At 40.3% G+C, this 27,794-nt stretch overlaps 1 protein-coding gene across 1 annotated transcript; it reads right to left on the reverse strand.

Moving 5' to 3' along the window:
- Positions 1–186: 186 nt before the first annotated feature.
- On the reverse strand, positions 187–27,794 carry tjap1 (tight junction associated protein 1 (peripheral)). Its single transcript, XM_065959353.1, is given in 9 exon segments — positions 187–8,689; positions 8,692–8,731; positions 8,976–9,665; positions 10,020–10,103; positions 13,293–13,400; positions 17,802–17,868; positions 21,522–21,683; positions 23,348–23,376; positions 26,751–27,794. Coding segments are annotated over 9 exon segments (2,826 nt in total). The 5' UTR covers positions 27,774–27,794; the 3' UTR covers positions 187–8,066.

Consider the following 27,794-nt stretch of genomic DNA (forward strand, 5'->3'; position numbering starts at 1 on the left):
TCTGCACTCACTGTACCCGGCTTTCTTGCTTGTTCAGTGTGTGTCATACATTCATTTGTGGAACCTTTATGTCTGACGGGGACCGGAGCGTATCCCAGCATGCCAAGCAGTTTGGACCTTTAGGCGTGGTTAGCAGTTGTAATCCTATTCCCTTAGATACATTTAAAGATTCAATGCACAGTTGAGAAAGGTTTAAAATATTTTATTTGTTTAAAATATACATTAGTTTACAAACTCGGAAAATAAAATTGTAGAGTTTTAACAGTCTTTTTTGTAGTTTGTTTTTCATCACTTTTGTATTTTTATTTAAAACAGACAGTGAAAGAAACGATCTGACCAGGAAAAACCCGCCGAGGAACACGTAGACAGACACGAGCAGAGAAAACTGTTCAGATGATTCTAAAAGCTTCACAGCTGGGGTCAGAGGTCAATGTGACGAGTGATTGACAGCACCTGTTGGTGGAGAACGAGGAGTCGGGATTACAATCTACTGAACATTAAAAGTTCAGCTCTTACAATACAACTGTGAATAAAGTTCATCAAAACCACCCGATCCAGTCCAGTTCTCAGTTTCTTACAAAAGTTCCACATTTCATTTGTCCTCAGGTGAGTCCACCTCTTGAGAGAAGGGTTAAGCTGCGGCCAGCGGCAATGTTGAGGTGTCAGCTCTGCCAACACCTTTTGTTTTTGTTTGTTTTCTATGTTAGGCTAATGCTAGCTTGTTAGCCAGTTGACCAACCTTGTTCTGTTTTGGAATAATCTAAACAGCACACAAGCAAACATAATAAGTGAGGTGATGTTATCCGGTAAGCAGTGGTATTCTTTTGAAATAGACCAAGCTAGCTAGCTTACATGCTAATAGTTTATTCAAGTATGTCGATTCCCGATTGTTTCTCTGCTGGATCAGGACACTCAGGACACCTGCCTCTTTTTGACCATGGTTGGATTATGAATATTAGTCTATTGCAGCAGGCTGGTTATGAAAAGAAACAATAATACAGTTTAGCTTGGTGAAATTAGGTTTAATTTAATCAAGTTGAAATTTATCACGGTTAAAATTAGTCAAACCTGCCAGCTAGTACTATATCTTTTTGTTGTGAACGTACTTATTTTTGGAAGAGCAATACAAACAAATACACTGGTATTACTAATGCTGAGCTCGTCTTTTTCTTTAGCATATTCTTTAATTGTGAATATTTCTACAGTTAGGGAAAACTCAATCTAGCTAGCCTAATTTGAAAAATATAAGCCTGTCAGATTTCAGCTACAAGCATTTGCACAATATCTGAAATTAGTCAAGCTTTAAAAGTCACTAGAACAGTTCTCATATTTCTTAGCTAAATGTATTCCTGTGACTCTATTAAACTAAACATAAACCCACTTTGATTTAAGGCTCAATTTGACATTTTAATCTTCAACACCATTAGGCTATGTTAAACAACAGTAGCTAATGTGGAATGGATGTTAAACAAAAGGCATTGGTGCTAAAACTCAATTACGTTTTTTGGGCATCATCTGTTATATGGTACATTTTCAATTGGTATGGGGTGAAATGTTAGCATGAGGGGCTTTTTGGGAACAAAATCAGAATCAGTGAGCTGTTAAATAAATAGTCCTGAAGCAGCAGAGAAAATAAAGCAATGACAAAGTCATGCTAGCTAACATAGCTAGTAAAAGCACCCATTGGGTTTTACTAGTTACTTTAAACTTGAAATAATAATAAAAAGTGCTAATGTTGCATTAACATCATGTTGGTGGATTGTAGGGACGATCAAAGTTCCCATTTTCTCACAACTTGTGAGTATACATGACAAATAAAGTCATCTTTGTGCAGACGGCTGAAGATATAATGAGTTAGGTTGCAAGGTATCCACTGAATTTAGATTTAAGTAGAGTTAATAATCTTCAAAATACAGTTCATGTCCAAGCATGTTGATGTTAGCATAAGGCTAAATATGGAATATTAAACATTCAATTTGTTCTAAATTTATAATTACAATTTTGGAAGTCATAATAATCACTGGGATGTGGACTTGATGTTGCTGGTAATGAGTTGGGAATGCTTTCCAGCTAAAAAGCAAACATAGTTCATGTAAAAAGTTAGATTTGAAATCATAAAAGCATAAAGAAAAATCTTACAAGAATGCCATCATCATATCAGAAACTGATGGACATTTCATTCTGACATGAAAGCAGCTTGACTGAGACATGGAGAACATGTTTAAAACTGAATTTAAAATGAAAACAGATTTTAAGACATGAAATATGTGAACAGTGATCATCAAATATTTTCACTTGATTTGAAAACATCAATAAAACCCTCAAATTAAAGCTGGCGTGATGAACTGGAAGTGCCTGTCCTCCTGATGCATGCTGGGACGCAGAGCTGCTTTCAACAATAAGAAGAGGAAGCCTTAGCAAATAGAATAAAATAAATGAATGCTTGTTCTGAACAAAAATGAAATTGTTAAAACAATACTATTTTGTGTGTTCAGTTGCTAAGAAAATAAGTATCATGAAGACATTTTAAAGTCATTATTTTTAAGGGAGTTAAAAGACCCTACTAAAAATAAAGTGTTTAATGATTTTATAAATGATTATTAGGTGCTGATTAAATCACATTGAAATCAGTGGTTAAAAATGTTAATAGGTCATAAACTTGTTAGGTCAGGAGCATTGACCTGTCTGACACAATTTGATCTGCAGATAGAGATAGTTATCTATCCCATGATGACATTATATCTGCTCTTGAAGACTCTGGGAGGTGTTTAAAAGCTCTTGAAATAATAGCAAGTGGAAAATAAGCTGACATTGTTAAGTGAAAGTCAGAAATAATCATGTTTTTAAGACAAGTTCAACATTAAGGAAAACTAGCAGGAGGAAAGAAGAAAAGAACAGAGGAGAGAAAAAAAATGGAGCAGAGAAAGGAGGGGGGAAGAACATGGAGAGGATGAGAAAGTTGAAGATGCCAGAAACAGTGGACACAAAATTTGAGGCTTTAGGAGGTACATATAATGAAGAGGAAAGGAGAAAGAAATATGATGGGGAAAAGTGATCATAAGAAGAGAGGAAGAAAAGGAAGAGGAGGGTTGGAGGGTGACCTTGTCTGTGATGAGGCGGCAAGTTGACGTCTCCAATTATATTCATGAAGAACAGTCATTAAAGATGCACAAGTCCAGATGTAGAATCTATTTATACCCAGAGCATCACTCAAGCACGCACACGCACACACACACACACGCGCGCACGCAGTCTTTCATTTCCGACTTCCTGTTCCCTCCTGAAATCTGATGACTCACATAAAAAATTAAACACTTACACTCACACACTCTCTCTCCCACAGAACACGTTTAAGTATTAGCGACCCATTTTTGACAGTAATAGAACCTTAATAATTTAGCAGCAGTCCCTCGTTCTGCTAATAATTACAGATGAGGACGAAAATCAGATAAAAGGGGGGAGAAGAGAGGATGGAGTGTGTGCCCGATTTGGGAGATTTTAGTTCCTCATCCTGCAGCTGTCAAACAAAACAAGAAAATGCTTTTGAATAATTGAGTATCTCGGAGACTGAGCAGGCTGCTGTTAAAGGACCATACCACTGTTTTTACATGTTTTATTTACCCAGTCATATCCAGCTCACAACATTACAGCCGGCCAGCTCCTAGAGCTCAATTTGTTTTCCTATAGGTAGCATGCTCAAACATGTAGAAACACTGGCATGGTCCTTAAATAAACAGTTTTATTTTATATTAGATAATATAACATGTTAAGTCAAGCTGAGCTCATTTACACTAGCAAGAGTAAAAAGTGGACCTCCATTACATGCTGCTCATTTTATACCAGAACATCTTTCTCCTAGCTCAGCACAAACACTCTCAGTGGGTTAACATTGGTAGCATGACTCTATCAATATTTGGCTATCAAGATGCGTTGGTGATTAGCCTGTTGGGTAACATGATACAGCGTGTCACATCGACTTGTTGGACTGATAGAGTTTACGGTTCCACTTTCTCACAGTTCTGTGCGAGAGTAAAAGTGTTCTGAGCTGCTTTATTTTCTGTTGTTTTTATCATCTCACTTTACATTCTTTTGTCCACTGTTGTTTTCAAAATCAATAATGAATTATTTATCTTATATTATATTAAAAGTCGACAAGGACAAGAAAGGGAAGATCATCTGATTAAATAAATAGGTCTAAAGCAACTGGATATTGTAGTGAGATCTGCAAATCAATTCTTTCAGCTTCTGTTGTTTCTTACATTTGATCATGTTGATGTATCAATCATTTGTTTCCTCCTCTGTTTGGGTTCTCATTTCAGCAGTGAACTGTTTTTATTTTGTACACACAGGCAGGCTAACGTGAGGATTGAACCTGTGACCAGACAGGCTGCTGACATCATCTTATCCCAGCATGCACCCTGACAGGACCTTTACCCAATAATGCACAAGCAGTGATTGTATAGTTGTCACACCACATGGTCATGAAACCAGTCTTAGTGCTTCATTTAGTAATCGAATGATTAACTAGATCACTTCGCTGTTTAGATCCTGGATTAATTACTTTGACATTTATCATGTCTATATAATTAATGAATCCATTAACTGCTGATGACAGCATTTGTTGTGCTGCAGATCAACACTGTTTGCCCGTCAGTACACTGACACACTGTTCAAAGACTGAAATGGTAAATCACACAATAACCCATGCTGATTAAAAACATAGAGGCTTAAACATGTATGTCAAAAACAATCAGTTTAGTGTTGAGGTTTAAAATCCAATGACTTTCATAAAGACTCCAAAAACCTGCAGTAAGTTAATCAATCAAATAATCAATCATTCGGTGGGTCAATCGGTGAACATTGGTCTTCGGTGAGAGTCACAATCAGAGGGCAACAAGCCAACATTCAATCTGTGACACAGACCTCAGAGAATAAGAACAAACTGAGTTATGATAAATACACAGAGGCTCGGTAGTGCCAGAAACATTCAAAACTGCTGAAAAACTAAAAGAGTGTAAATATTCAAGGAGATACTCAGAACATAACAGCTCAAGTGTCTCCCATGTAAAGTATGTTTTATCATGCGTATGAGTCTCAACACAGTTTTTAGTTTTAACTTTTTAAAGGGACTTTATCATTGAAAGGGCAGATAAACTAGAAACTCATAACTGATTAATACATGTGATGCTGCCCTTAGAATTACAATTTCCCACTGTTCAAAAAATGACCAGTTACCAATTTCACTGGTTTGTTTTTCTTAAAGTTGCCGAATAACAAAGTGTCACTTTTGCTTTTTGCTCCTACAACAACTCCTCCACTATTGTTTTAGTTTGACCTTCCTTATGATGTGTTCAGACCAAAGGTGATGATTGGCAGGCTGTGTTCATTTGCTTTGGTCTAACAGATAAGTCCAGATACCAGACACCACCATATCTGGGTTCATGACATTATCAGGAGAGACAAACTGTTACAGCCTTCTCCAGGAACTGTGTGTTTATTCCTTCAGTTCTGATTCAGACTACAGAAAGTTGACCAGTGCACATGTGATGACCTGTTAGCCACGATCAGCACACAAACTACTGGCGTTCTGTTTCTGCTGCAGGGCGCACGTCTATCTGTCTTCAGTGAGTGGGAGGTTGACTGTATAGAAAGTCGCATGTCCGCTGAACTCTATAATAATATTTCATTATTTCATGAAGAATCTTTGTAGAAGAAGAAGTCTGAATTCATGCGTGGTTGGTTCTAACTGCAAGACAAGACTCTATTTCCAACTCTGGCAAATATGTGAAGAACTTAAAGTAGTGTCTTTGTAATAACGCTGCATGAATCATTTGTTGATGCTTTTGGTCTGAACACACACTTACTCTTGCTATGTGATAACTGAAGTCTGACTCCTGTTTAACTGTTGCAGTTCGAGGGAGACACTTTATAATTCTTGCATCTTTTTTTCCCCACTAATATCACACATGGTATTTAATTTATACAATTTTGTAACTGAATAACATTAGTGCTGAGACTCAATGAAAGTAAATAGGTATTTTTTACTATGAAAACAAAATAAACAGCTTTTAGGGCAGTGGACAAGTCGTGCAATAGACCATATTCCCACAAAGAAAATAACCTTGGAGCCTGAAGGAGAGCTGCTCAGTGAATGTTGTAAGCTTGAAATAGTTACGTTTTACCCCAGGTTTGTTTGTGCTCAAGATGAGCTTCAATACCAAGAATGAATACACTCCTTTCATATCGTATCCGTGATTCTCAGGCATGAATGTTAACTATGAAGTGGCTGAAGGCTGATGTTAGCTCTGTTGTGATGGAAGATAATGGTTTATTAAATATGTTTTTTTTACTCATAATGAAGCCTGATTTATCTCCAGATATTCAGTATCCATTTTCTGTGTAGTTTTATATCAATAGGGAAGGTTTGTAATGAAAACAGTTCCTCATGTTTCTTAATGAATAACATAACAGTAAGACACGATAACAACATTTGAGCGTCGTGACTGTGGTGGGAATATGGTCTTTAGGTTTAGAGGAAAGTTTGTTAAAAAGGAAGGAGAAACGTTTCCAGGTCCAGCCCTGTTTCTGGCACTAACAGGCTTCTGAAAGATGCTTGGTACATCAGAACATATAAACCAGACTGATCGAAAGAACAACTAAACAAAACAACAACAAATCAAATCCAAACAGAAATGTCATAAAATAATCTCTTAATCGTGGATTTATACTCCAGATATCATTACAATGAGAAATAAGGAGACAGGAGAGGTGATAACAACAAAAATAGATGGTTACATTCCAGTTGGGAGAAGATCCGCCCCCCTGCAGGTACAGTCAGGGTGTGGGTGAGAGAGCAAAGGGTGAGTATGTGTTTTTGGGGGGGAGGGGTCTAACCAAACCCCCCCTACAAATCAATCAGGTGACTAAATAACACCATGACATGAAATCAGTGATTAGTGTAGACAACAAAATAAACAAGTCTGACCCTCAGCAGGCCCTGCGGCGTACCATCCAGAAAGAGAGAGAGAAAGAGAGAGAGAGAGAGAGAGAGAAATAGAGATAGGCACTGAGAGTCTTAGTGGTGTGTGTGTGTGTGTGTGTGTGTGTGTGTGTGTGTGTGTGTGTGTGTGTGTGTTCATCCAGGTGTGTCTCATCTGTTCTCTTTAAAATAAAATGCTCCTGGTCATGAAACAAGGCAAAGACATCTGTAAAGTGTGAAGTTTTTTTTTTTTTTTTTTTTTAAAGTTTCCATTCAGTTGTTTTCTCCTCTTACAAAAAACACAACACTCATACACACACACACACAAAAGACCGATATTGTGTTTCAACTACTTATTGTAACACTGATTGTTTTAGATGTCAAATAGTTTTATAGTCATTCAGACTTCATACTTTTGGCCATGTAGTTCCTGTTTGTGTGTAGATGCACAATCAAACCCTAGACATCCATAAAGTATGCAGACATCTTTTCTAAATGTCCTTAAAGTATGTCAACATCACTAACCAGATTCTGTAGGATTTTCTGAGTATCTTAAAAAATGGTAATTGTTTTAACACTACTCAATTTTCTGTCTTTGAAGTATTCTATCTCCTAAATTAAAAAAGCTGCAGAACACAAAGTGTCTTTAATACACTGCGGGTTGGGGGCTGTCGCATACTTTTGACTGTTTGATGTAAATTTGAAACAAGAATGATTATTTTTCTTAAACTCTTTTATCTTTTAAAAATACTGATAGAATTTATTTAATTACACAAAAATAAATCTCTTTATTTACCTCTCTGTCTGATCAGCTGATTCACTGGGTTCAAATCGCCGATACAGAAGCCTACATATTGATCCAGAGCTGATCGGTCTTGACACACTCACTCACACACACGCACACACGCACACACACACACACACACACACAAACACACGGTGAGCTCGGCAGCATACGGTAGAGTATGGCTATATCCTGATGGGCTTGACCTCTGACTTCTATGACAGACAGGCAAGTTGCCATGGAAACAGACAGCAGCTGATGGAGCACAGTGTGGGGTGAGCAAGACTTTTCTTAGGGCGAGCGTCAGTCCAGCAGAGTGCCTTGCTCCTGGGCTCGGGTCAGACTGTCTTTGCGGTGCAGGTGGTGCACGCCCATTCTCTTCGGGCTCTTCTGTGGCCTCTGTGGAGGGGCGGCTGTGGCGTGGGCTGGGTCGAAGTCCAGGAGACGTGGTGAGATGACGGGCAGGTCGTGTGGGAGGACATCTCTCTCCTCAGCCGAACTCTCCGCCTCTTCCTCCTCCTCCTCGAAATCATTCCTGCGAGCATCAGCTGGGCTTGTCGCCACAGTGACCGCCGTGTCCCCGCTGCCGCCGTCGTCCTCTAGGTTCATCAGTAGCCCCTTGCCCTCCTCCGTGGACCCGTCTCCAACGCTGTAGCGCCCCCTCCTGCCTGACCGTTGCTCAGTGTCGGTGTCGGTGTCGAGGCTGGAGCCGCGGCTGGGCGTCCAGCTGCGCGCAGACGAGCCCTCTTCACCATCTGAGTATGCCGCCCTGTGGCGATCAGAGGAGGATGAAGCCCCGCCCCCTGGTGTCTGCCTCCTCCTCTGCAGCTCCTGAGCTGTCTGACTGCTGAATGAGGTGCGATGGACCACCGAGGTTTCACAGGATGGTGCCATCTTCTCTACAAACATCCGCTGCCAGTTGGCAGGTCCTCCTCTGAGCTAGCGGAGCTGGCCAGGACGCTGGGTGCCTGGGGGGGGGTACAAATTAATTTAGGGGCCTACATAATAGATAAAAAAAAAATCACAAACTGATAACAAGTATTGATTTAGATCACGGACAGCTTCCCTCTGAGCACACAGACATCACATGTGGCAGCCCATAAGCTATCATCTGTTTTCGTCATGACGATATAACCTCTGGGACTCTACAACAGGAGAGGCATTTAAATTAATTCTAGTATATTAATATGACATAAGTACTAGGTGAGTTACCTGTGGTGGGCTGCTGAATGGGCTGGACTGACTGGACAGTGGCTCACTGGTGAGGTCCCGTTGTGACGGCGGCGTGCGCTGGTGAACCCCCCCGCCGGAGGATGAGGAGGGCGCAGGGCTCCCAGTGGCCAGCCGCTCTTCATCATTCTGGACCAGGCTCAGGGATATAGCCTGGCGGGTGGCGTAGGTGCAGTTGGGAAGCGGGGAGTTTTTGGGAATCTTTACTTTGTCATCTGAAGAGAACTCAATCACCTTGCGTCCGGGGTACAGTGGGTGTGGGGGCGGTGGGGCAGGGTACGGGTTCAGCTTCTCGAAAGATGCAGCCCCGCTGACTTCCTCGCCAGCCACCTGCCCGTCAATACTGCTCTGACTCCGACAGGAGCCGTTCTGCTGCCCCGCTTGACTGCTGCTGCCGTTCTCCCGGCTGTGGCCCTCGGCCCCCGACGGGCCCGTCATGTCCACGTGCACAAAGACATCCTCAGCAACGGGCCGGCCGCAGCTGCTAGACTGGGCAGAGTTCAGGATCAGCGGCTCAGGTTTTTCTAGGACACGAGCAATGACTGAAGTGGGCACAACATCTGCAGGAGTTAAACTCAGGGTGTCCGGGTCCTGAGAGCCGGGGACCGGGCCCCGCTCGGGCAGGCTGCTCTTCATGTGTTTATTTAGCATGTCCTGAAGCTCATAGGGCAGCTGCAACACACACACACACACACACAGAAATGAGATAGTAATGCACACAACACACACACACACACACACACACACACACACACACACACACACACACACACACACACACACACACACACACACACACACACACACACACACACACACACACACACACACACACACACACACACACACACACACACACACACAGTATGTGTGCTGCACTTCTCACAGAATCACTCAGACCCTTTCTTCTGACACAACTGAGGACAAAAATAGAACAAGAAGCTGATCCACATATGTCTCTGTTTAAAGCTACATCAAAAAAGACTGAAATAAAATCATGTCAGCTGTGAATGCAGAGCTACTTACATCAGCAAACTTATGGTTCCTGAAATGCGACTTGTTGCATTTGAGCAGCTGGACAGCCAAGTTACAGTCCTGCCTGTAACGCTCCTGAGGATAGAGGGACACACATTTATACACACAGTTACACACACATGATCAAGCTGCACAGTCTGATCTGTGACTTAAACACTTATTAGGAAGATGACATACTGGCTGTAGGCCAATCAGAGGACCGAACCGGTTTGATCATAATCAGTCAAAGGGCTCCTAAATGGAGCTCACCCAGTCTGAGCAAGCTCGGTGTAGATCGTCACCTTATCCCTCTTACAGCAGATTGAAATATAATGCTGGATGACCACAGTGGATCCAATCAGTCAGAAACCGATCAGATCTCAGGTACAGCTGTTTGAGAAGCTGTTGGACAGTAAACAGAAGTGGAGAGGATTTTTTTTTTTTTTTTAACATGATCACAATGTTTATCTGGATATGGAAGGCGTTTGTCCTCTTCTGCAGGATGGTGAGAGGGTTACCACGGTAACCACACAGCCTGGATACAACCTCCAGGGTAAACCTGAAGCACACTGGCATGCTGCTATGGCACGTTAAACATCACAGTGTATATCATTCTGTCGGTTTGATTTGTGTGTTTTGTATTGTAGATAAACCAAATATACAGTATGTTCAAAAGATCAAACTGTCAGTGACAGAAAGGTAAGCACCCCATGAACCCACTGTTCACTTATATAAACACTTTGTTGAACCTCACATACGATTTGTTATGTTGAGATTTGTTGTTACTAAACCATTTCAAGCCACTTGCTGCATGGGGTAGCTACTACAAAGGAGTCAAACAGTAATAAATCTTCAGGTTAATGGACGATAAGAAAAATGAAGCACACTCAGTGCCCTTTAAAGTTTGAATCATCTGGGTAGAGCAGCAGTGTAAAGATCAACAACGGACCTTTCTGTGTTCTAACCTCTCTCCATTTTTCAAAAGCATCTCCAATATTGATCCTAGTTTTACCACGTGTCTAGTTGTGGAGCTTATTAGAAAAATGCAGAGGCTTTTCAGGTCGGGTACAATCAGTTACATCTCAACCGGATGACTTGCCTGCTTCCATCGCTGCAACACCTTTTTAATTACAGTTTATCTGGCAAAACGTGGAGGTGCCTTAAAAGCCCCTCTCTTCTCTGGTCAAAACAAATAAAGACCATTTGAATCTTAGACAGAGGACATACTGGCACTTTAACATAGCATGCTTCCTTAATGTGTGATGATATAGTAAGGTCACTTTATGATCTAACTCAGTAGATATCTTACATATTGCTCCTTGAAGTCTATTCTAAATCACTTGTTTTAAATGTTAACCCTGAATAAAGGCTTCATGAAAAACTTCTCTGGCTTGGAGTCAGGCTCTTATGTCCCTCATGGTCTCGCTGTCTTTGTTCATGAAAAAGTTTGAAGACAGAGAGGGATTAGACACTACACTTGAATAAAGCTGTAATAGGTTTATAATGCGTCTCTGTCATCCTGTAACACTGCTTAAACAAATCAACACTGCGACTTCAACATATTGATACAGGACAAACAGGGAGCGTTAGAGCGCCAACATTTCAGATCTGAAGTAAAACTTTGAGCTCCAACTTCTATATGAAATGTTCACATCAGACAGTTTGGCCCTTTTGTGTGCACAAGATGTTAAACCATGCACAATCTGAGTTGTCCTTATTGTTAAAATTTGATTTGGGAATAACATGAGTCAAAACTATCATTGTGTTTTGTCCAACTCTTTATACATTTCTCCCAATGGGGCATCAATATAGTCTATCTTATCTTAAGCCAGGTGCACCAAGCACTGTGCTATTTAAACTGCAGATTTCAGCCATCATTCTAAAAAGGCTGGGCTCAGGGCAGCTCATGTGTACACACAGATCACACACAGGTCACCACATGAAATATGGTGATGAGTGAGACTACCATTAACTCATGAGGCACAATGGTTGGTTATGTGATCATTTAAATATGTAGACACGCCCACAGGCTGGTCAGAAAACATACTGTTATTTATGCTTAACATCAAAAAAATAAGAATGTCTGCTTATAACTTTTTTTTGCCCAAGATCACACATTAATATTCTTAAAGCAAACATAATGGATACTGGACAGTCCAATCAAATATTCTTGGGTATGTTGTAGTTGGCACTTATAGTAAACTGTGTAATAAATGTACCACTTAGTAGCATGTGAGTGTTTATATGTCATGTCAGCCTTCAGTGAACGGGCTTGTTGGAGAGCCTGGTGATGTCAGCCTTGGGCTGTAGATTTTTGCCCATTCTGGGTTTGAGAATGAAATGACCCTGAGGCAAAAGAGGCATTGGAAGAGGTAGCAATGAGCGTGTCCTCGTCCTTTGGCTTCACAATAATAGCTACACACTGCCAACAGCAGTGGCATGATGTCAGGAGACAATGGGAACAGAAGTTTTCTTTTGTTTATCAGAAAATGAACAGATATTTAAACAAGGAGTTTTCACACACATGGAAATGATGTATGGAAATGGTTCAATGCATCCTTCAGATAGTGATGTGCCACCAATGTGCCTGACAACAGTCCAGTGGGGGCACAGATCCCAGATCGGTACACGTGATACTTAAACAAAGTTGGTGCATTTAAAGCTCTTAAACCCAATTAAAACCAAAGTTAATGTCACAGCTTTCCTTTTGAATTAAGAGCTGTAACATAAAAATAAACAGTAGAATAGTGAACTTGTATGACAGAAGGTAGGTAATGCTTTAATGATTGAATTTATTCTACTTGCTTACATTAAGAGTATGAATTTTAAAGTTGAGATGGGGAGAAAAACGTATTTCACCACACATCCGTGTAATACGGCTCGGCAGTAGCTCAGTCTGTAGGGACCAAGGGTCGCCAGTCCAAGTCCGGTTGCGGACCAAATCTGGAAATTGGTCTGGTAGCTGGAGAGGTGCCAGTCCACTTCCTGAGCACTGCCGTGGTGCCCTTGAGCAAGGCACCTAACCCCCACAACCATCTAAGAAGCGCTCGCTGTGGGCAGCTCCGTCACTCTGACATCTCTCCATTAATGCATGTTCACAGGATCCTGTTTGTGCATGTGTGTGTAACGTCTCAATAACAGAGTGTAAAACTGAATTTCCCCTTGCGGGATCAACAAAGTATATCTTCTTCATACACATAGAAGTAACGTTTCAGATAATCAAACTGTGTTAACATGTTAACTATAACAACATAGATCCGGGTGCAACAAAGCGTCTTTACTCACATTGAGTTCCTCCAGATGGTCAATTGTGTTCTTAGCGTCCAGCAATTTGTTGGTTAGTTCCACAATCTCCTGGTCCATCGTCTTTTTGTCTCTTTCCACCTTCCGTAGCTGTTGGAGAAGCAGGGACATGTACAATATTAACTGTGAATCACAACTACTGAACCAATCAGGAGCCTGAGGTGGCTGGAGGCGGGCCTACATTCAGATAATATGGGAATAAATATTCATACTTGTTTAAACAGGTTTGATTTCATATAGATGCTATGTTGTTAATTTTTGTAAAAGTTGTGATATTTTCTCTCTTTTCTGTTTAAGAAAAAAAATCACAAACTCACAGTCCTTTATGCTTTCTTTTTAAACTAGATTTTACTCTTGTTTTAAAGTAACCTTCATCATCTGAGACCTAAACTGTTATGAGTATTAAGTCTGTGTTTACGTTGTTTTCCCAGATCATTTGAATGCTGCATTAACTAGCAGCACCTACAGATGCATCATGGGATATGGCGATGTGCGCTGCTGCTGCATTAGAGATCAATAAGATCCAGTAAGATCTTGATTGAAGCATCGAAGCTGAAAGGTGAAATGTTTGATTTGAGTTCCTCGCAGAGCAGTGGAAAAAAGCAAGCAGCTAAATTATCTTAAAAAGTTTGCATTAGGTCACATTTTTATTCGAACATCGCAATATATAACTGGTCGTTAAAACAGATCAGGAAAAATGACTGCTGACCTTGATGCTTTACTGCAGATGCAGAAGCTGGAATTGTGCAAATACAACATCTTGTGTAGAGTTTTAAGGTTTATCTTATATCATAAACAGTCATTTAAAACGTTAGTCACATATTTTTGCAACATTAATTCTATAATTTGAGGTAGCTAAAAGAGAAATCAATGTTGTATTTGACTACTACAGAGACATGATAACATATTTAATGATAGTTCCTTATCTGCTAGATGATATTTGCACCCCAACACATCATGTCTGTAACCAAACCTACACCTCAAGCTGGAAGCCTAAAACAGGTCTTCAACTGAAAAAAGCTAGCAAACAATTACAGCGCAAAAATTCAAACAACTGCCAACAAAAGAGTACAAGTTGCACATGTGTGTTACACAGAGTTATCTGGCTACTCATCTGAAGTTAGCTGAGTTTTAGAGATTTTTAAATGTTCTATTCTAAAGTTTCCTCTGTCATGATGCTTTTGATTTCTTGTGTGAAGCACTTTGAATTGCCTTGTTGTTCAAATGTACTGTATAAATAAACCTGCCTTGCCTAAGCTTAGCCCTGCTGCTGATAGTGACTCAGTCCTTCTTAAAATCAGTGCAGCAGTTATTTGGTGTGTTATTTGGTTTCAGAGTGAAAGTCCTGACCTGTCAGAGCGATCAGTTTCACATTGGCTGTGTCCGAAACACTCACTGCTCCCCATGTCTTTAATAATATGTTGAGTTTGCCAAATTGTAGTGCTGTCCCAAATGTTTAACAGAGTTATTAAACACTTCATGCATTGCATTAAAAGAAAAAGAAAGCTAAAATGTCTTCACTGTAATCGCGCAGTAACCAGAAGTGTTTTGTTTTTGTTAACTTTCCTCATAAGCTCACTTTGTAGTGCCCTATGAAGAGCTCTCTAAAGCGTAAGTATGCCACAGTGACTGGCTCAAAGATTTCGGACACACCCATTGTCATGTAAATTTCAATTTGCATTTCATTAACAGCTTTAAAAAGAAGAATGCTCAGGTAGCTGCTATGAGACAGACAGAGCTATCACACCGAGACTACATAGTTTGTAGTCTGATCATTTATGATTTCATTTCTTTCTAGAATTCTTTTCACAATAAAGCGATGAGCACAGCCCTCATCCACCAAGATTATTCTTCAAAAAAATTAAAAAATGTCACATGACTTTTGATGTGAAAATTGTAGAATAAAAATTCAACATCACCAATATGACTGAAAAGGAAACATTGAGGCAAGAATTCTAAAAGAATGAGGATTAAATACTGAACTTTTCTCATATCTTAACACTATTATTTATCTCTTGCTTGTAAATGTTTGTGTTTCCTTCTGAGGAGAAACTCAACAATATATAGTAGAGTAGAATTACACAACTTGACAACAACTTAAGGATGTCAAATATCAAAATTTGATTATTTCGATAAACTCAAAGAGGCAGACTTTAATCTTTCTAAGATTTCTCCTCCAGTTCAAGCTCATACATAAAATCAGCGATGTTACAGAGGTCCACGTAGTCAGAGTGCTGAAACACCTTAAACAGTAACAGACACCAAAGAAGAAGAAAAGTCAGGGAGGATGAAAAGATGTGGGAAGGTGGAGATAAGGAGAGGAGGAGAAAGAAAATGAATGAAACCCAACTGCATGAACCCATGTCTGACTGACTGCAGCCTGATGAGGATGATGAAGATGATGATGGTGATGAAGATGAGTAAATCCATCACAGAGCAGCGTGAGAAAAGAGGAGAAAGAAGAAAGGGAGAAAATACAGAGATGAAGAACAACATCAGACAAACAGATTCTAAGGAAACGTGTTGCATTATTTTACAAAAACAGTTTTTCCTATTCCACCCCCCGAGCAGTCTTTTAAAATGTTGTCAGAGTAGTAGTGTTATCCTGATCAAAAGTTGTGAGATCCTGTTTAACACAGTCATAAAATGTAGCATGAACAGTGTTGATATGTTGCATTAAAGGCAGGAAGGGTATCTTCCCTGAGCACTATCCTCCTCATTAGGACACGAGTATCTTGTGTGTATTCTAAATGAGATAAAATGACATGAAAGGACAAAGCGTAGTTTAGAGTGTAACTCTCAATGGGGGACATTTCCTCAACCTTCTGTTTTTTTTATGGATTTGACTGTTCAGTGACTTCTGATGATAAATCACCAATGGGAATCTTCCTGCTGTCCGTCAACTCCAGTTTTCCACAGTCAATCAATAACATGCCTCAGTGTGTTTTCATTTAGTCATTGATCATTTATTGACAGTTAGATCAATGACTCACACACACATGCACTATCCTTGCACTTCTCACGAGGACACACTCACACATACAATCACTTGCTGTAGAGAAAATATAAACCATCACATATTGATCTGTATCTTGCCCCCACTAATTCCCTGTGCTGAGCTGGTCCTCCTTAAACTAGACTGAGATTACCATTATTATTATTTTCTGGTTATTCTTCTGATTTGAATCGAGTTTTTTATCCAAACACTCTTAATGAAGATACATTTTATTATTATCAACATTATTTTGCATATGTTTTTTATCATTATAACTCAGTTCTTTATGGGAGTTGGATCCCAGCTCCATCTTAGAGGAACAACAAATATCACTCGTCATACAATTAGAGCCCGACTGTTTAATGGGCCAAGTGACTATCGTATCGGTTGTTTTATCGCAGATATGCGACGATATTACTCGATTTATTCACCAGACAAATAGCATTTCTTTCAAGTTTTATAGTATTACATTAGCAGTTCTCTTTCACCAGCAGAGGGCGCTGTATGGATTACAACAAGCGCGAGTTACCATCTTGTCTTCTTTTCCACAAGTGTTTGATAACTGCATTTGAAGGATCAACTCAATAAATATGTACATTATATCTATCTCTACAGATGTCATCTATATGAGAAAGATATCGGCCGATAAATCGGTAGTGAATTTTTTCCCCCTCCCAATATCAATATACAGTAGGTATCAGCCCCAAAATCCCAGATCAGTCAATAATAAACCCTAAATATGATGTGAACTGTATTTAACTTTAAACATAACTACTTACAGAAGTTTTGATTTACTTTACTTATTTATTTAAGGAAGAATGCGCAACTTTTTGATCCCTTGAGCTCCAGCATTAAACAAAACAAACTGCTGTTTGGCGACACCTCCGCTCTTCTGAAGCTCTTCTGAAGCTCTTCTCCAGAGACACACCTCCAACCCCTCTCCACCCGCGTTCACACGAAGGAGTTATGAATTATAAAGCACCATAATAAAACACCAGTAAGCACAAGCGGGGGACAAAATTGTCCTTTGCTCGTGCTGAAATTCCCTGTGGCATTGTGGTGTTAGCATGCTAATGTTAGCATACTTTGGTTAGCTCGTAGCTTTATATTGCACATAAACTGACACAGAATGATTGTGATCTAAAGACACTTAGGCGACATTAAAATAAGCAGTGAGGAGGCTGTGTCATTCTTCTTTTCTTTAGTCCTAGACTAAAACAGCTTTATATGCAAGGTCGTCCCGTTTGGGTGTTTTTTTCTATTCATGACAGCTAAGAGGGTTTTGTAGTCTTGTTTGGTGTGAATCACTGTTAGAAGCTTAATTTAACTAAAATACATCACAGAAGAAAATGAATAATCACATCAGGAATGTTTCACTGCAATGATTGTTCAGACTGACTCACTTCAATAAGTTGGGTGATATTTGACAAGTAATATGAATGTGTTGGAGGTCAAGGGATTCATTTTTTATTTTATTTTATTTTTTTTAAAGTTACCAAAGCGTGGAGCTTCTCCTCCAGATCCTGATTGGCTCTCTGAGATGCTGTGTAGCTGTTCTGGAGTCTGCAGAGAGAGAGAGAGAGAGAGAGAGAGAGAGAGAGAGAGAGAGAGAGAGAGAGAGAGAGAGAGAGAGAGAGAGAGAGAGAGAGAGAGAGAGAGTCAAACAGAAGCTTAACTTTCACATTTCATTTTCTTTACATTTCTTACAGGGTATGTTGATTTTCTCAGAAAGTTTTTTTCATAGTCATATATGCTACGCACACATACATAAAAGTCCTGAACATTTCTAGAACTGTTTGGGATGAGTTGCATGTGTGAACTCAAATGGACACATTTTTTCACCCAGTCTATTTCCTGCCATCTCCCCAGTAAATCTTCGATGTATGAACATTAACATGAGCCATGAAGGTTACATGCAGGAAAATGTACTCCAGTCGAGCATTAATATCACACGACCAGCGACCGCTGTATGCATGTTATGAACACCATTTTTTAGCTGGCAGGCGAGTTCCACCATTGGATAGTCTGGGAGCTGCAATGCATTATGGGCGGTTTATTATGGCCAGTGTTCTCCTGTGTCACACTTGAAAAATCAGGCCAATCTCGTATATCCAGACATTTCTCACATGCATACAATTGTTCATACTTTAATATGCGTATAACAACATTCTTCATACTCAGTGTGACATCAAACTTAGTATGAAGTGTAGAAAGGATGCCGTTTAGGATACAGCCATTACTCTTCTCTGCTCACCATTAGGTTTTTTTTTCATCTTGTCTGTTGTTCCACACACATCCAATCTCACTTGTCACCTTAAAGGCAAAACTGTCATCATAGTGTCAGACTCTGCTTTGCCGCCATCTTGGATATCTTGTAAACATTACAATCCATACATTTCTAGAAATCTTAAGGAGTGTGTATGTGAAAAATCTAACACAAAGCCAATCACAGCTGACTTTTAACTCAAAGCCAGGTCAAGACTAAAGCTGACTTACAGTTTCAAAAGCCCTGTTCAGAATACCGTTTCAAAGCGTTTCAACATTTACTTCCCTGTGACTTCTTGCCTTCAATGTGAATGTCACAGAGCTATAGTAATGCATACTCCCCCCGTTCCCCCCGTCCGTCCGTCTCACCCCTGTAATGCCTCTGTTCTGTCTTGGAAGGCAGTAATAGAGGCATTACAGGGGCGAGACGGGGGTGGGGCGAGACGGGGGTGGGGGGGGGGGGGGGGCATGCCTGACCGTTTGTGTATGTGGAGCTCCCACTGTGCTGTGCTCTGTTGCGTTTATGCAAAGCTGTAAGGCGATGAATCCACAGACTGGGACACCAATACTACGCCGTTACCAAATCACTGTGAATGTCTTAAGGTGTAAGGACAGCAGAGAGCAGAGTCTGAAGCCGAGTGCTCGTTTTGTTAAGGTCAAGTCAACTCAAAATGAAGTGTCCTCTTAGTTAAGGACCTCATTAGGAAGCATTTCAGGTTCAGAACCGTCAAAAGTTCCAGATGGTTAAAAACTCCTTCAGCTGATCTTCTCCTCCTCCCCTCGTCTTCACTCTTCTTTCTCTTTCTAATGTTAAACCTTAAGCTTCATTAGGCAGCGACTTCCTCTCTCATTCACAAGCTGCTTATCACCACAGAGCAAAATTAAAGTGATTTATGGCTCCAGAAAAATGTAACTTTAAAGATTGAAACAGCTTTAAAACAAGGCAGGGAGAAAAGATTCAGACTGCAGGCGAGCTTATAAAATATATTTTATTAGTCGAATTGGAAACGTTTTTTCAGCTCTGTTCAGATGGGAGTCTTAAAGACAATAGTGTGAACAAAAGCAGTCTAGCAGCTGTAGGGTGTTATGAAAAGGTTTGTCTGTCCTCAGCATAATAGTACAATCCAATTTAAAGATACTTAATTTCAGCTTCCCACAAATCATCATTGGAACTGTCATTCCAAAGGTTAGAGCAAGATTATCCCCTGAATAGAATTTATAAAAAGAACAATAATCAAATCCATTAATATCAACTTCAATATGACATCGTTAAAGGTCAGAGTGTCTCATCAATGTATTCTTGTTTATACATTCATATACTCTGATGTAGGGTTTGAAGGCTTGCAGGATGAATACTCTCCTGAACATTTTAAGAAATGGGGTAAATTGGAAATCTAATATGGTGGAAGAAGCAACAGAGCCTGAACCTATATTGACTGTTTTTTATGTTTTTGTTTGTGCTTTTGTACCAATGCTAATGTGTGATTGGATGATAATATCACAAAAAGGTCAACAAGAAGGTATTGGGGAGCAGACTATGAAGCAGCTTCAGTGTGCACACAACCATCGTCACGGGGTATAATAGTACTCAGAATGCAGAAAGCAGAATATTTCTGAAAAACAATCTTCCTTGCCTTGACATGATTATATAAGACCAGCAGCACAGAGGAAGAAAGGCCTTCATCAAACTGGACCCCATGAGCATGCTTACACACAGAATCTAGAAGTAGAACATTGAAACTACAAATAAAAAGCACCACGAGTGTCACAGCACGCCAGAATCCATCTCAACCTAGATGCATGTTCCCAGTTTTTTTTAATTCAAAACACAAAATAAGTGATTTTGTGTGGTTTGAAACAGACCCGTTGCCTAATTGGTCTGAAAACCTTAAAAAGTCGTCTGTGACAGGCGTTACTTTGAAATGTTACATCATGGCTGGTTTTGCATTATTAGATGATTTGGTGAAGCGTGCGCTCCGCAGTAAGTCTGTTCAAAAGAGCGCACTGATCTGTTTGGTCCAGCTTGTTCTGTTGGGAGAGTGTCACTGTTTGATTAATCCCCCAGAGAGAGCTGTGCCCCCGACCACGCTGTAAATGTTCAAGGGTGAAATTGTGGAGCAGATACTTCTCGCTATTGTGCCGTGATGCGTTGTTATTGTTTGCACTGAACTTATTATCAAACTTCATCTTGGTGTTTTCTCCTCTGACCTGTCACCTTCTCTCATGCAGCATTTGTTCTTTTGTTAGTAACTTCGACTAATCATTTATCTGGGTCACTTAGCGCAAGAGTTACTAACCTTATTTTATCCCTTTATTTATTTATCTATTTATTTATTTCCCTTTTTTATTCAACCTCTTCCACTTCCATTCCTGTTGTGATGAAGCTCCTTTTCTTTGCTCTCGTAGTTATTATTCCGGCGAGGTAAATATATTCAGGTGGTGTTTAAAGAGGTGTGTTGTTACCATAAATGGTTCATTGGAGGCGTTTCTGAATGCAAATGTCCCCGAACGTGCATGTGCCTGCTGGTTAAGAACATGGGATTTATCAACATTTTTGTTCTTAGAAACATTCTAAATTTCATTTGTAAGACAGAATTAAGAACACTTTTTACGCACTGTTGATAGGTGAGGCCCCAGAAGACTGTGGACACTTTAAAACCACATGAAACACCTGAGATCTCCGCTTACTTTGACAGCCAATAACAGACCAGCTTCTGGACATCAGCCATTCAGCTCACTTATTAGACAGCAGTGTCACTTTTGATCTAGAACCAGTTTTAGAAAAGCTAAAAGAAAAACAGTCAAAGCACAGAGGGGACAACATGATGACCTTTAACATCATCACAGGTAGAACCAGAAACAACCAGAGTGTGATCCAGGTCATCATCAGACTCTAGTCGTGTATGTGTCATGCCATCATTTGACTTGACGTGCTTCATCAGAACCCTCACCTGCGGAACTTGTCCCTCATCTTGTCTAGGTCATCTCTGGTTCGGCTGAGCTCAGCGTCCATGTAGTGACGGTTGCCATCAAACTCCGCCTCCATGGCCTCCATTTTGTGGTTGGTGAGAGAGAGGCGGCGCTGCAAGTCTTCATTCTGCTGCTGGAGGATTCTGGGTAATGTGGGGGAAAGTTCAAGAGTCACATAAAAGCTGTCTTTAGAAACTCAGTACACATTCTAAAGTTTCATACTGTGACGGCCTGGATGTAAAACAGTGTCCTCTCAGATTTTTAATAAACACTCTCAACAATAGACGATACAGACGTTAATCTGTAAGCCAGCGTGCTGCTCATGAGTGAAGCCAGCAGAGTCAGAGTGAGACACGTTGATTGTCTAGAATAAAATGGCTCAAAAGTATTTCAAGTAAACCGACAACGGAGGTGGAGTTATGATTCTAGTTTGAAGGAAATGGTTATAAATAAAGCATGAAAAGATGGATAAACAGGACTGATAAACTACAGGACGATCTGCACGTGCTCTCCACCCTGCAGAAACAGAAGATAATCTGAGAGAAGGAGATAAGTCTCTCCTTAAATATATAATATATGGAATATGGAGCAACAGACTCTTGAGTTGTGTTTGCACAAACAGGAAAGAGAGAAGGGTGGGACACGGCGCTGTGTGTATTAATAGAGGAGATATGTGTGTGCACATGAAAAGCAAACAGACGACCACTGTCATTCTGTAGGAAATAACTAAATGTGAGAATAAATGTATATTTTTTTAAATAAAAACAAGATTTGCTCTTTTCTTAAAATGTGTCTACAAAAAGGGGGTGGTCTTATAATCAGGACATTACAGTATTTGAGTTGTGGACAATACTACTTCTGCTTTGTGCTGCTTTAATTCAACTGCACCTTGGATAAATTGTATATAATTCAGAAAACAACTGAGGTTACTGACTGAGATTTCTTAAACTCATTAATCTGTTTACCGATATTTTACAGCTTGAACGAGCTGCAGGGAAATTCTTACTTTGATTGTGCTGAAGTGAAAGATGATGTAGCTTCTCACAGCTGCCTGTTGTTTGTGATGTGTTTTATATACATTGAAACAGTGTAGTCACAGATTTTTATTTACTCCACTTATACTTCAGAATTGTTACAACCAAAGCAGGAAGGAACCCAACCACAAGACATGTGAAATGTTACTTCAGGACCATTTCAAAATACTCAGTTAAAAAATAAAAGTACAGAAGTATCAGAGGAGTCAAGAATGACTATCACAGAGTGATAGTGCTGATCTTAAAATGAATATTGTACTGGTAGTAGAGGTGGGGGGAAAAAACGATTTATGTAAAAATTGAGATTCTTATATTCTGAGATTTTAAATAGATTCATAACTTCCAAAAAATCCACAATTCTGTGGGCTGATCAGTCACTCCCTGCTAAATGCTAAGGCTAGCTCTTTAACTCAGTAGAATGCCAAATAGAGCAACAAGAACATCAGCCAGTCTCACAGATATCTGGAGTATATGATAAATAGACTTGAGCTTGTAAAGCACTTTTCCAGTCTTCTGATAGTCAAAGCACTTTTACGTAACAGTCATTTAATCGAATCGTGACCCCAAGAATAGAAATCAAATCATGAGACACCCAAAGATTCCCAACCCTAACTGGTAGTATCAGCAGGTTTTTCTTTTTAAACATGGAATTGAAGAATAATCTGCAGTATTTATTGGTGTTACATCTGTTATTTGTAAAATCTACTCTCTGAAGTAACTGAGAAGAACTGTCAGGAAGAATAAGAGAAGTGAGCAATAAAATATATTCTTACCTGATCCTGTCAGATTCTGATATAGGCTCCTGAAACAGAAGAAACACCGTTTTATTAAACAGAATTTAAAAATAACATTCAGAGAGTTTAAACATCAGCTATATGTGGTCAGATCTACTCTCTTCTCTGAGAGCGCTACAGTCAGTTTCCATCTGTACCGTAAGAAGAACTCATTCAACACAGATCAAATAATCTAAAGAATATCATCCACTCTGATATCAAACATGGCATCCACAGACAAACAGCACACACTTAAAGTTGTGGAGGAAGCTTCCAGTAAATAACCAGAAAGAAATGTGTAAGCATCTTCAAACAAACTATCTTGAAGATGAGATGATCTTACTCAAACATCAAGATATCCTGTTTGTTTAAACACTTCAATATGTTTGTTTTAATGAAAGTTATCTTGACCTAACAACGTCAACTATTCTAAGTGTATTTTCTGATCAGATCTCTTTTTTGTGTTTTTAAACTTTAGATTATTGTATTAATGATTATTGAATAAGTTAAACGAATCTGTCAGGATATTCAGGAATCTGAACCCGTTCCTCATTTGCCACAACATCTTTGTTTTGTTATCCTTCAGGACTTCAGGGGACCGCTTCAGAAAACAGGTTCTACACAGGTTCAGTGTAAACACTGAAAGGAGAGAAACTCTGGAGTTTTCTGTTTCAGTAAGTGTGGTCTCTAAAACCTGAGTAAGAAGGGTAACTCAAGTCCGTTCCAAAAGAGAGGTCACTTAAGCGCTGAGTCGGTTACTATGGTAACTAAATATGTGAACCTAACCTGGTCGGGAGCAGTTTTCGTCGATGAACGTTAGCGTGTTAGTGGATATCCATCGTTCGTCTGAATAAAAAAGTTGTTTTAATATTATCTGTTAGGCATACTATTTAAAACGTGCTGTTTCATCACACATGGCATGTCCTTTGGTCAAAGAGCCTGTAGATGAAATTTACATCAGCTGGTGTTAATCTAATTATGCCTAATGAATGAACTGTGATTCAAGGGAGCCTTTTATCCCTAAACCTTTCCTTTTGAATTACGTTCTTTCAATTGGAGCTGCTTCCAAGTCTGCATTTCTCCAGCCGGATTTTCAAAATAAAATTGACATTCAATACAATTCCTCCAGTTTTCACTAGCAGTATATAAGTGTGAGTAATTATTAAATGCATGGACTCGTGTAGCAATTTTCTCCCACGCTGCTTCGCTCTCCTTTGCCACTGCAGCTGTGTTCTTTTCTTTTTCTAAAGACATAAATACACACTGTATGTTCTCATGAGGACGATTACTCATGAGGGGTAAAGTAAGAGAGCCCATTTTTGTCAACTGTTGTCATCGGGGTTCCATTAATGTTGGCTTGTTATAGTTGTGTTGCACACACGGCTGTACCGAGTGAACCTACATATTTGATATAAACTCAAATCAGCTGTTCTGGAACCAGAAACTGACTTTCCCATCTGAGGTCAAATCCACTCAGAGTTCAGGGTTAGACTCAGTGTTTGTTAAACCTCCATTGTGAAACGTGCCCCAGGACTGCAGAGCTGCTAAGTGAGTCATCCCATGACCGATATGTGTCAGTGACGTCAGGTCAATAAACATCGATGAAGCGACATTGTAGAGACATTCGGATGTTTTCCATTTCTTTATCATCTGTATTATTGATCCCTGTCGACTTATGGAAACACATCCTCACCCAGCATGCATTGGAATTTTGATTGATTACCAACAGAGCAGTATTATCAATGACTAAGCTGCTGTGACTGGAGCGTTGGAAGGCCAATCACACTGCTGCTGCACTTTTCATTCCTGATGATTTGTTGTTGACACTTTTCGTGTCACGATTGGTAATCAATGAGGAGCAGGTAGAGATGAAAAGCCTGCAGCTAGTTGAGTTAAGATAAATCCATGTTTCATCTCCTAGCCTCTGTAATGTTGCATTCTGGGTATTATGGGGACTATTCAAACCAAATCCATGTAAAGATCATCGACTGTAAATATTAATGTTTGAAGCCTGAGTGATGTCAGCCATATGTTCCTGCAGGGGGCGCCTGAGGCTCATCAGCAGCAGCCGCCATGCTGGAAATCCTGTCTCAGCCTTTCAGTTAACAGGCTTAACGCCTCTTGACGAACTGTTACATCGCGCCCACCAATCATGTCAGCCTATGGATAACACGTATTGTTTACAAAATCAAGCTGAGCCGTTTAAAAAAAAAAATCACTATTCAGATATATTTGTTTTTTTGTACCAGGCTGTAAACATGTTTATTTATGCTGTAAAAATGTCTTCTTTTTTCAGTCATGTGTGTGTGTGACTTCCGGTGTTCCTGGAGTCAGCCTCAAGTGGACACTGAATGAACTGCAGGATTTTGCACCTCCGCATCGGCTTCATTATTCAAGACCGGAGGTTACCACTTGGTGAAGACAAAGAAGTAAAGATGTATACAGCCTGAGTTTATACTATACTTTAATACTTTACATGGGGGTCTATTTTCTAACAACTTATCATTTACAGAATAAGGGGGCACGGCTGATTTGACAGACAGGTGCATTGTAGCTGTTTGCCTGGAGGCTTAATCTTAATCGAAGGATTTAAAGGACTGAGAAAAACTACTTTTATATTCAAATACACAAATCAAGACAATTTACATGATTTCATTATTTGTTAACTTATTTGATAGAATTCAAGGAATTGTTTAACCCTTTCATGCATGTACAATGAAATCAGATTTGTTTCAGTATTTTTTTACTTCTTAGGACACAAAAAGTGACGTTAATTTCTTTAAAATATTTATAATTCTGAAAAAGTTAAAAAAGTGTCCACTAGAGTGGATATCATTCAATGCTGCAACTCAAAAAATATTTAATTATTCTAAAATAACAGATGTTTTTCCTTTACCCATTACATTTTCAGTTTGTCCACGGGGGTGGAGAGAATAATTTGGAGTTTTTTTAATTTAATTTTTTCTGTCTTTGACTTTTGGAGTTTCTCCTGTTTTACACTGGAAAAATCATACGTAATGAGCTCAAACGTTTTTGCCTGGAGGCTGCCAGAACAGCACAACGGTATACATTTGTGGGAGAGTGAATATTATGGGCTAGCATGGGTTTGAATTCAGAATTGAGCTCTTTCCATTGAAACACACTGAATGAATCCAACGTCATAACACATTCCTAAACCACATGGCAGTTGAGACTCTTCATTGTTCATCTTGATTTCAAGGACATTTGTGTTACTCCTTACAACTGCTGGTCAGTGGGTGGCAGTGTGTGTGCTGACTTGCTACAGTCCAGTAAGGTGGTGAAACTATTCCATCAAAACCCATGCGTTTAGAACAAAACAGATTTTCAAAGAACAGTTTGTTTCAACACAGTACATGATGATGGTTGTCCCGCTCTGACCTACCTTGATGTGAGACAGATGACACTGATTAGAAACAGGAGGTTTGTGTTTGTGTCTCTGTGGCTCTTCTGTCTCCTGAACCCCCGTCTTTACTCCTCTCCTCATCCCCAACACTTCCTCATTAGACCCTGTTCCTTCTGTGACATCACCTTGTTGTTGCCCCGCCCCCTCATCCAGCAGAGGCTGATACCAGCTGTCGGCCCGCTGCATTGCTGCAACCCAGTCGTCCCAGCGTCTTGTCCTTTCTGCAGACAGATCCCCCTCCTGCTGCTTTCTGAGGTTAGGGCGGCATTGGCGGCGCTCAGCGGCAGGGCTTTCATGTTCTCTAGAAGGTGCCCTGCCTAGAAGTGAGAGGCTGGCAGGGCTCAGGACCCGACAGGTGATTTCATCCAGAAAGTTGGAGAAGCGGACCTTCTCCTCCAAGGCGTGCATCCTCCAGTTCCATTCAGTCCTGCAGGGGGAGGGCGGGGCTGAGGACCGCCGTGACACAGGCAGTTTCTCCTCCGAATGGTCCAGGGACCGAGTGGGCCGGTGGGTGTTGCTGCTGCGTTGGCTACTATCATCTAACAGCTCAACTGACTTTGACTTCCTTATGATGTCATATGCATGCTCCAGTCCTAACAGGGCGGGCTGCTTCAGGATGCTCTTTGGGGTGGGTGCAGTCGAGGTCCTGTGTGCCCAGCTGTGATGCTCTGCTCTGGGGCTGGAGCTTGGGGAATGTTTCCTGGCTGCTCCGGGGCTTCGATGTGCTGGATAACCCTCCTTTGCACTGCTGATGAAGTGACTGACTGTATGGTGTGGACTCGTGGCGACCCCTGATTTTGTTCTCGTCCTTGTGGTCCGGTTAGGGCGGTTGGCGTTGCTGCTGAAGAGGGGTGGTGGCGGGATGCAGAGCTCCAGGCTAGACAGACTAGACACGTCCAGTTCACTTTCAGAGAGAGGAAGATGTGGAGCACCATGTCGTGACCCGACGCTTTGTGGCCGTTTAGAAGAAGCAGCATTTGAAATTAAGTGAAATTGCTGCATAGGGTTGGGAGGTGCGTTTAA

This window comes from Labrus bergylta, chromosome 10 (assembly GCF_963930695.1).
Source record: "Labrus bergylta chromosome 10, fLabBer1.1, whole genome shotgun sequence".
Taxonomy (NCBI): Eukaryota; Metazoa; Chordata; class Actinopteri; order Labriformes; family Labridae; genus Labrus; species Labrus bergylta.